This window comes from Hibiscus syriacus, unplaced genomic scaffold (assembly GCF_006381635.1).
Source record: "Hibiscus syriacus cultivar Baekdansim isolate YM2019G1 unplaced genomic scaffold, ASM638163v2 tig00110292_pilon, whole genome shotgun sequence".
Classification (NCBI taxonomy): domain Eukaryota; kingdom Viridiplantae; phylum Streptophyta; class Magnoliopsida; order Malvales; family Malvaceae; genus Hibiscus; species Hibiscus syriacus.
The window spans coordinates 22,078-32,161 of NW_024062664.1; the positions used below are offsets into that span (position 1 = coordinate 22,078).

General features: G+C 39.3%; 1 protein-coding gene across 1 annotated transcript; it reads left to right on the forward strand.

Annotated features, from left to right (window-relative positions):
- The first annotated feature begins 404 nt into the window (after positions 1-404).
- Positions 405-3,788, forward strand: LOC120116284. The gene is made up of 3 exons (XM_039136810.1): positions 405-997; positions 1,820-1,987; positions 2,079-3,788. The coding sequence occupies exons 1-3, from the start codon at positions 458-460 to the stop codon at positions 3,786-3,788; spliced, it is 2,418 nt and encodes an 805-aa protein (XP_038992741.1). The 5' UTR covers positions 405-457.
- The last annotated feature ends 6,296 nt before the right edge of the window (positions 3,789-10,084 follow it).

Consider the following 10,084-nt stretch of genomic DNA (forward strand, 5'->3'; position numbering starts at 1 on the left):
TAGTTATTTATTTGAAAATTTTTAATCTTTTGATAATAAATATTTATATTTTTTATATATATAATATTTGAACTCAAAATTTTTAAAAATAATAATAAAATCTCTAATTACCGACATCAGTTGATTCATACTGTTTAAACAACTTTAACTGCTTAAAAACTTTGAATGTAATACATTTATTAATACAGTCGCACGTATAAAATATATACAAGATTTACTTGGGCTGAAAGCTGAGGCAGCATAATTTATTACACAATCTAGTCGATCGACTGTTTGAATGACTGTATCAAGCATTAAACAAGAGTGGCCCCATGACCTTCCACGTGGCCCCAAATTTCCACATGTAATCACCTCCCTATATTAGAACCGAGTACCTGCTCTGCTCTCCCCCACCGTACCAAAATCATCATTCTCTAGAAATACACCAACATTCTAATTCCTTCTTCGTCTTTCCACAATGCCAACACCACAACCGAACCGAGCCAGGGCGTTATGGCGCACCGTCTTGGCCTCCGCCTTCCGCACCGCCTTGGCCTGCTCCATAGTAGGCATCGCCACCTTGTACGGCCCAGTTTCCTTCCAGAATCAAGTGGCATTCCCTGCATTTTCCTATGTGACAGTCATCTTAGTTGTCACGGACGCCACGTTGGGTGACACTCTGCATAGCTGCTGGCTGGCTCTTTATGCCTCCGTACAGAGCCTTGGACCTGCCATGTTGAGCCTGTGGTTGATTGGACCGGCAAAGCTCACTAATGGAACCACGGCCCTTGCGGTGGCATTGGCGGGGATGATAGTGGTGTTGCCGGAATCAACTCACATGATAGCCAAGCGAATAGCGTTGGGCCAAATCGTTATCGTCTATGTCATCGGTTTTATCAATGGCGGCCAAACTCAACCGATCATGCATACTGTGCATGTTGCTGCAAGCACGGCGGTCGGAGTTTTGGCTTGCGTTTTAGCCTTATTACTTCCTTACCCAAGATTGGCTTGTTTCGAGGTTAGTCATACCAAACTATGTCTCACTATCTTTTCTATCTCCCCTAATCCATTGCTTCTAATAATTTTTGCGATATTAAGTATATATATATATATTGCTTCTAATAAATTTTATTATTCTTTGAATTTATAAGTTTGAACATCATGTTTGCAGGTATAAACATTTCATAAAAATAAAAATTATTTCTTTGGGTGGTATGAAGCACACACCTACTAATATCATAAAGGGTGTATTGGGAAACTTCGTAAAAGTTGAAGACTTTAATATTAATATAATTTCGGAAGAATGCAGAACATTGAAGACAAAAATCTAATAGGGATTTTGTACATTAATGCCGTACCCAAGTAAATCTTATATCCAATTATGACGTCTGAACTACATTTGTTATTTTTGCGAAAAAGAAAAATATTTTTATTTTTACTTTTTTAAAAAACAGCGAATAAAAATAATTTTAAAAAACACATTTAATCTATGATGAATTCTATAAAATATATAGAAAACAATTGGAAATATTTTTTTACTTTGAAAAGACATATTTGTCAATATTTAGTCAATGACTTCATACTTGTACGTACAAATTATTGGTGCGTCGAAATTTGCTACCATTAAGATCACAATTCTCTAAAGTCATCGTTTTATGTTAATATTTTTTAATAAATTCATATTATTTAAAGAATTAACTAATTTTACTAAAATCATAAACACTGATTTTATTATCAAGATATTTAACATATTTCTTTTTATTTTTTCCTTCAATTTTTTATACTTTTTATTATCAAAATAGATTAAAAGAAAATAATTTCGTTGTTATGTTTTGTATAGGCCAAGAAAAGCTGCAACCTACTGGTGGAGAACAGCTCGGAGAGGCTGAAGCTTTTGGTGAAGGCATTTTGCGCGGAGGAAAAAGCCGCGGCGTCTGGTTTCCTTTCTCAAGCAAAGCTATTGAACGCCGCCGCAAACAAGCTTCATCAAAGCATAAAACGCTTCCAAGTAAGATCCATCAATCTGTTATTCTCGTTTTTAAGTTCTCTTTGTTACTGTTGATTTTAACATATTATTTGTTGTCGGGCGTTGTGAACAGGGAAGCATGAAATGGGAGAAGCTTCCGTTCAAGTTTTTGAGACGCTATTACATGAACTCAGGGGAGAAATTGCAGGAAATAGAGATGGGTTTAAGAGGAATGGAAATTGCTTTGGAGAGTATTCCTTCATTTCCAGTGGGATTAATGGTGGATGGCGGACAAGTCAAAGATGGTTTACTTAAGCTAGAAGATCACATTAGCTTAACCCTAAAACAGGTCAAGAGTTTCATCCATGGTGATTCCGTCACTGTTCCTGAATCAAATGCTGAAGATGCCATGAAGTTCCTCCAAACACTTCAAGCAGTCCCAAGAACCCACCAGGATTTACCCACATTTTTCTTCTTGTTCTGCATGAAACTCCTTCACAGCAAGTCGTTGCCGAAGCCGACGAATAAAACTCCGGTGAAGCCAGATCCTTTTTCGTCGGAAACAATTGGTTTCTCCTTCATGGAGGTTTGGAGCAGCTGTGGATTTAAGAGAGAAAGGATCAAGCCTGCTGTCAAGTTCTCGCTTTCTCTAGGGCTTGCGGTTCTATTCGGGTTGATGTACAGTAAGCCGAATGGATTCTGGTCGGGACTCCCTGTTGCTATCAGCTTCGCCACCGCGAGAGAGGCGACATTTAAGGTGGCAAATGTTAAGGCACAAGGTACTGCCTTGGGGACAGTATATGGAGTTATAGGGTGCTTTCTTTTCGAAAGGTTCTTGCCAATAAGGTTCTTGTCTCTTCTTCCTTGGTTCATCTTCACAACTTTCCTACGTCAAAGCAAGATGTACGGTCAAGCCGGTGGAATATCCGCCGTGGTCGGAGCCGTACTGATACTGGGAAGGAAAAACTTTGGTCCACCAAGTGATTTTGCCATCGCAAGAATCGTCGAAACATTCATCGGTTTATCTTGTTCGATTGCGGTGGAGCTTCTTTTCCAGCCCAAAAGAGCTTCAGCTCTGGCCAAAATCGAGCTCTCGAAAAGCCTGGAGACATTGCATGAATGCATCAGCAACATTTGTCTCGAACCCATTGAAGCCAACCATGTCGAGAATCAGAAACAGTTGAAATTTCATGTGAATCAGTTAGGTAAATTCATTGGAGAAGCTGATGTGGAGCCCAATTTCTGGTTTTTGCCTTTTCATAGTGCTTGCTACGGTAAGCTTTTGGGGTCATTGTCAAAGATGGTGGATCTCCTGCTATTCGGTGCTCATGCAATAGGATTCCTCAAACAAGACTCACAAAAACTCGAAATTCCATGGAAGGGAACCGTAAATAAATTTGACGATGACCTTAAGCTCTTCAAAGAGTCAATTGGGTCATTAATAAAACATCTTTCCAAGATTCCATCGATCAAATCCATCCCTATACTCGACAAGGAGCTTGAAAATAACAACATTTCTTACGATATCGAGATCGGAAAATCACCATACCTGAAACTTTTCAGGGTTTCTGATTCAGATGAAGATGAAATGGACAAGGTTTTGAATTCATTTCTTCAACATTCAAATGAAGCTATTGACGTGATGCAAGGCATTGAAGGTGAGAATGAGATTAAGAGCCAGATGGTATTAAGTTTGAGTGCCCTGGGGTATTGCATTAAAGCTTTAACAACGGAAACAAGGAGAATTGAAGAAGGAATAAGGGAACTTGTTCAGTGGGAGAATCCTTCAAGTCGTGTAAACTTGCATGAAATCTCATGTAAAATACATGCTTTATGCGGTTAATTGTAATTATACCGTGACAAAGGATATAATTTAATCTGAGAAAGAAATATCGACTCCTAAAACATCTTCCTAAATGTGCAGTTGATGAAATATTAAAGATATATGGAATATTAATATTCCCTATTATCATTATATATACATTATGAACAAACTATATGAAAAGTGGAAGGCACATGTATGCTAAAAAAATATTATTTTATCAATTTAAAAGAATAAGTAGGTGACTAAATACGGTATTTACCCTAATAATTATAAATTCCACTTTGTCGAGGTTTAAAGCTTAGATTCATAAGATTCGTTTAACTTTCTCTGGAATAAAATGGTTGTCCCTTGTTCCTATATGGAATGGGATAAGGGAAGGTAAGATAGTAGGTTGCCCCCAACTAAGTTGAGAGCAACTTCCTGGAGACCTTCAAATTATAAAATGCCCTCCATGAGACACGATCCCACGACCTCAAGGTTAAAAACATTGTGCTCTACCAACTGAGCTGGATGGTCATTTCCTTTCTGGAATAAAGTTGTTGCATATAATCCTAACAAGGGCGGAAAGAGATTAAAGGGACGTGTCGCAACCGTCTTTCAGTTAGGCCCCGAGATTGGGTTTCGACTTAGGAAAATGGATTGAGAGTCGCCACCGATCATTTATTTAAAAATAAATGGGTTGATCGGATACCCTATTTCTTACCTGATCTGCGTCTTACCCAAAATGTGTCGGGTTCGGGAGTCGGTTACGGTTAAGGAAGGATTAGCACCCTTGAACCGTCCTTTCGGTACTACGTACTTTCCAGTTGTCTTTGATTAAGAAAAATGCATTTTAAATTAAAAGGTAAAATAGCGATCCAAAACTTACCTTTGACGGATTTAAATCATGCCTTTTAAAGAAAATCATAAAATGTTAGATGAAAAATAAGGAATAAATGAATAAAATAAATAAACCCAAGCAAGAAGGAAGATAGAATTAGTAAAAAAAAGCTAAGATAAATAAATAAATAAGATAATAAATTGATAAAATGAAAATAAACACATAATTAATAAATTAATAGAACAAATTAGAAAAACTAAGCAAAAGTAAAAAATACAAATACAAATACAGAAAAAGAAAAAAATGGATAAAAAAATAGTAATAAAATACGAGAAACTAAAAATGATAATATATATAACTATTAAGTAATAACAATAATAAATAGGAAAAAACGCCACTCCACCGAAAATAAAAAAAAGGGATACAAATTTTAAAAAAGGGATACGGATTAAAAAAAAGATAAAGGTTTGGTCATCTACAAGAGGGGGTAGGGCCTAAAGGAGTGATAATTCAAAACGTTAGGTTATATATAATATAATAATAATGAGATATGGTTTTTTAATACAAAGCAAATGAGAATGATGAAACGTGTATACATATAATATTAGAGAAAAAAACATATGTATATATAGTTAAAAATAAAATAAAACTAGAAAAGCTAATGATTTAAAAAGTTTATATATATTAACGTATATAAAAAGAATAGAAATACAATATAAATAAAAGAAAATGATAGTAATATAAATAAATAAAATATTAAGAAAAATATACATATAAATAAAATAAAACAAAGAGATGAAATAATAACAATTAAAACTTAAATACATGGGACCGAATTGAATGAAAAACAGAAGTGTGTATCGATTTTAGGAGGAATTGGGGCGATAATAGAAGAACTAAAGAACGGAGGACCAAAACTGTGGTTTACCCTATTTAAATGAAAACACGTGGGTCGCTTGCAGGTATGGGTCGAGTCATGGATCAGGCGCGGGTCCTGATGGTTGCAAATATGAAAGCCAAAAGAAAAAGAAAAATTTAATATTCTTCATTTCTCTCTTCCCCAGACGAAAACCCCTCCTCTCTTTCTCTCGTTTTCTTTAGTTTGTTCATCCAAAATGATGAACGCCGCCACTCGTTTCCAGAAAACGGTGGATTTCACCTCGCCGGCCGCCGGTCATGGGTGGTGGTACACAACAAAAAACCGTTTTTTAAAGAGCTCTTCTTCTTCTTTACTCAAAAGTCCAAGTGTGTTTTTAAAACCCGAGCTTTAGAGAATATTAGATCTAAAAAATATTTTCGAAAATAAGGGCCTCATCTCATTCATCGGCCGAAAACTTTGATGTTTTTGAGCGAAAACAAAACAACAACGCATGCAAGTCACCAACGAAACGAAAAAAAGGTTCTACCTTTTTTATATTTCTTTGCTGTTCGAAAAGGTACAAGTGCTTCCTCTCCTCTGTATTTTTCTAGTACTCTAGTAAGATTTCTGTGGTAATCCTTTATGTATTGTGGATTTTTTCCTCCTCCTGAAGATGTTCACTTTACATGTATTTATAGTCTAAGAATACTAGTCTTAGTCCCGATTTTCTAGCATTTTATTTGGACTAAATCACTGCTTGGTTGGTTGTGGATGTATCCTTGTATCTCACGTCGTTGTGTTTGTTGAACATGTGAGAAATGACCGTGAAAGGAGGCGTGCGGCCGTGAAACTCGGGTGTTGGGACTGCTGCGCGGTGCTGGGTCTTCAACAGGGGAGAACGGCGCTGATGGAGCGTGTGAGGCTAGGGTTCTTTGGAAACCCTAAGTATGCACGGGTTTGGGTTTTGACTGGGGCCCTTGGGATTTGGGCCTTTATTGTTGGGCCTGTAACAGAAATTTAAGGATGTAAATAAATTATAATTTAAGAACTAACTTTGAGAGTAACTGGAAATGAAGTACTGGAATGAAGGAGATAGATAATGAATAAAAGAAAAATTTGTTTGCCATGGAAAAGAAAAATGCATCCTTTATTAAACTTAAACAAAACATTTATTCACCCTTACAAAAGATCACCTATTGCCCCGGGTATAGGCAAATAGGGGTAGTTCGAATATTACTCTGAAAGATTCTTGTAAACCACAGGTAGTTCTTCCACCGACCAACTGCTAGGCACGAACCCATGTGGCAGAAGGCATATCCCGGATCTATCTCTGTTGTCAACATCTTCTGTGGTCACGTCATTAACGTTCAGATCTTCCAGAGCCGTTTCTAACTCGGATATGGTGGTCTCAAACATATAACCACCTGACTTGAATGTTCTGAAAAGCGGCGGGAATGTCATAGGCTTCCATTGGAGTTTGTTTCCAGTCAATCTGGTCAACCTTCTCTCCCGGTTCTTTTGGATCTCCTTTCTCTTTTCATAATAACTGGGCTGAAAACCGAGCCCAAATTGGTCTAATTTTGAGATAGGAAGGACAGGATTGATCATCCCTTGCAAATATTTCCCAAAACCTTTACCGGTTCTGGCGCCTCGGCCCAGGGTTTGCTTGATCTCCATCCTTGTGCATTTGGAGAGTCGAGGTCTTGGGATTCTCTTTCCTTCCGCCACGAATGTGGCATTCACAAACTCCAAGGAGCGGAACGAACATTCTACTGCTTCCTCGTCTACTTCGATGTATGGGGCCTCTGTGGTCACGCTTGCCACGATATCTTCTTCAGCGTTGATAATTACTAAGGCCCCGTCAATGACAAATTTAACTTTCTGGTGCAACGTGGAGGGTACTGCACCTGCTTGATGAATCCACGGCCTTCCTAAAAGACAACTATAGGACGGCATGATATCCATCACAAGGAACTCGACATCATAAGTGGTTGGTCCAATGGTCAATGGTACCTCGATCTTTCCGATTACATCTCTTTTGGTCCCATCAAATGCTCGGACCACATTCTGACAAGCTCTCATATGAGAGGTATCTATTGGTAGCCTCTTCAATGTAATTAAAGGCATCACGTTCAAGGCTGAACCATTATCGATTAAGACACTTGGTAAAGCGTGCCCCTTACAGTAGGTAGTAATGTGTAACGCCTTCGTTCGGCCTCTTCCTCCTGATGGAATCTCATCATCTGAAAACGAGATGAGATTATCAGCTTGAATATTGCTCACCAGTCGATCCATCTTGCTGACTGGTATGTCTTGTGGCACGAACGTTTGATTAAGAACATTCAACAACGCTTCTCGGTGTGCTTCCGAGCTTAAAAATAGTGCTAGCATTGAAGTACGTGTAGGTAAGTTGTGGAGCTGTTCTACAATGCTGTACTCGCTGTGCTTCAAGATCTTGAGGAACTCTTTAGCTTCTTCCTCCTTTATAGGTTCATTGACGACTAGCACGTCTTCTTTGAATGGCTCCAGTGGTCTTTGCCCCACTTTACTATTACCTCCTCCGGAAGTGCTCACCTGACACTCGTACTTCCATGGCACTTGCCGATTGTCCTTATATTGAAAAGGCCGAGGTGCGGAGATTACCACCTTGGCTGGTGTTGTCACTGTCATGCTTGCCTTAGGGGTAATTATCAAAGGACTACCCCTACCAAATTTTCTATCTGATGATTCTCCGGTGGCACAAACATCTGCTCCCAAAGAATCTTGAATTTCTTCGTAGAACTCCAGCTCTTTCTGGTTCATCATGAGTTGGACTAACGATCTGAACTCTGGGCAATCTTGTACTTTATGTCCTTCTTCGTTGTGATAACAACAATGGTTACAACCTTCATTTTCTGTCGTATCTGGATATGGTGCAAGAAGCCCTGCCTTCACCATTTGGCTCCATACCCATATCAAAGGAGATTTGATCTCTGAAACACTCGATTTAACTTTCCTGCCCCCTTTGGTAGTAACGGTATTGATTCCTGTCTCCTGATGATTGGGCAAGGGATTCTGGGCGACGTTTGGTGCTCCGGAGTTGAAAGTGATCCAATTTTTGTTTCGCATTCGTTGCACAAGTCTTTTGAATGCGAGACAACTTTCAATCGAATGCCCCTGCACACCGCCATGGTATTCACAGTGAGCACTCTCGTCATACCTTTTCGGGTAAGGGGGATTTATTGGATTCATAGGATAAGGCGACACTGCATGAGTGTCGAAGAGCTGTTGGTATAATTCTTTATACGTCATGGGAATAGGGTCGAACTGTTCCCTTTCCCTTTCTCTTCTTGGTTCTCTCTGTTCTGTCTAGAAGTACCGGATGGTACAGCTGCTGTGGAATTTGAGCTTGAGATCGTAACCCCTTTGCTGACACTGTAGGTGTTTACATTGTTGATCTCTCACTCTTTGTTCTTCATGGGAGGTTTTTTACTGGAATCTCCTCCCTCAATCTTTCCTTGTTTAATGGCCAACTCGATCATTTCACCGGCCATGACTAAATCTGAGAAACTTCCCAACGTGATTGCTACCAAATGCCCGAAGTAAGGTGCCTTCAAGGTCTGTACAAATAGTTTTCTTGTTTCCTTTTCATCCAAGGGTAGATGAACTTGCACAGATAAATCCCTCCATCTCTGTGCGTACTGTCGGAAACTCTCATTGTGTTTCTTCTCTAGGCTTTGTAACATGACCCGGTCTGGTCTCATATCGTTGATATGCTTATACTGCTCCAAAAAAGACTTGGCTAAGTCTTTCCACGTCTTGATATGAGTTCAGCTAAGCTGGTTGTACCACCGAATAGCTGAACCGGACAGGCTCTCTTGAAAACAATGGATCAGGAGTTGGTCATTCCCGCCATATCCTGTCATCTTTCGACAGAACATAGTAATATGGACTGAAGGGCAACTGTTCCCGTCGAACTTCTCAAACTCAGGAACTTTAAACTTTGGTGGAAGCACCAAGTCTGGACTAGGCTCAGCTCCATTGCGTCCACTCCGTAATAATCATGGTCTCCCTGGACCATCTTTATTTGATCTTCTAATATTTTTATCTTTTCTTCCATCTTTTTAGCTTTTTCTTCCTCGTCAAAGTCTGGGACATGATAATCATCCGGATGATCATCAGGGATGATTGTAGAAGTTTGTATTTTCACAACAGGTGCAACTTTCGCTTTGGTAGCGAATGAGTCCCCGGGTAGTGCTGCTTTCCCTTTAGTAGCAGATGCGTCCCCGGGTAATATTCCGGGTGAGAGAACCACTTGCGGGGTTGGTGGTATGGCCACCCCCTCGGAAGAGATGCCCCCTGATGCACTAGCTTGCTGTAGACCTGACAACTTGGCTACGATTTGGTCGACCAAGGACTCCTGATTTTTCTTGATGGACTCAAGAGTACTTTCACTGTTCTGAGCCATCTTATCTTCTAGTTCCTTTTGAAGTCTTGCCATGTGCTCTTCGATTTTCTCCATTCTGGCTTTCATTTGTCTCTTTTTTGCTCGAGTATTGTGCGGGTGGTGTGTATCTGATGCTTGTGGTGGTAAGCTCGGTGTCTGAGACATGTTCTGTTAGTTAATACGAATGTAAAAACATGGAAAAACATAAA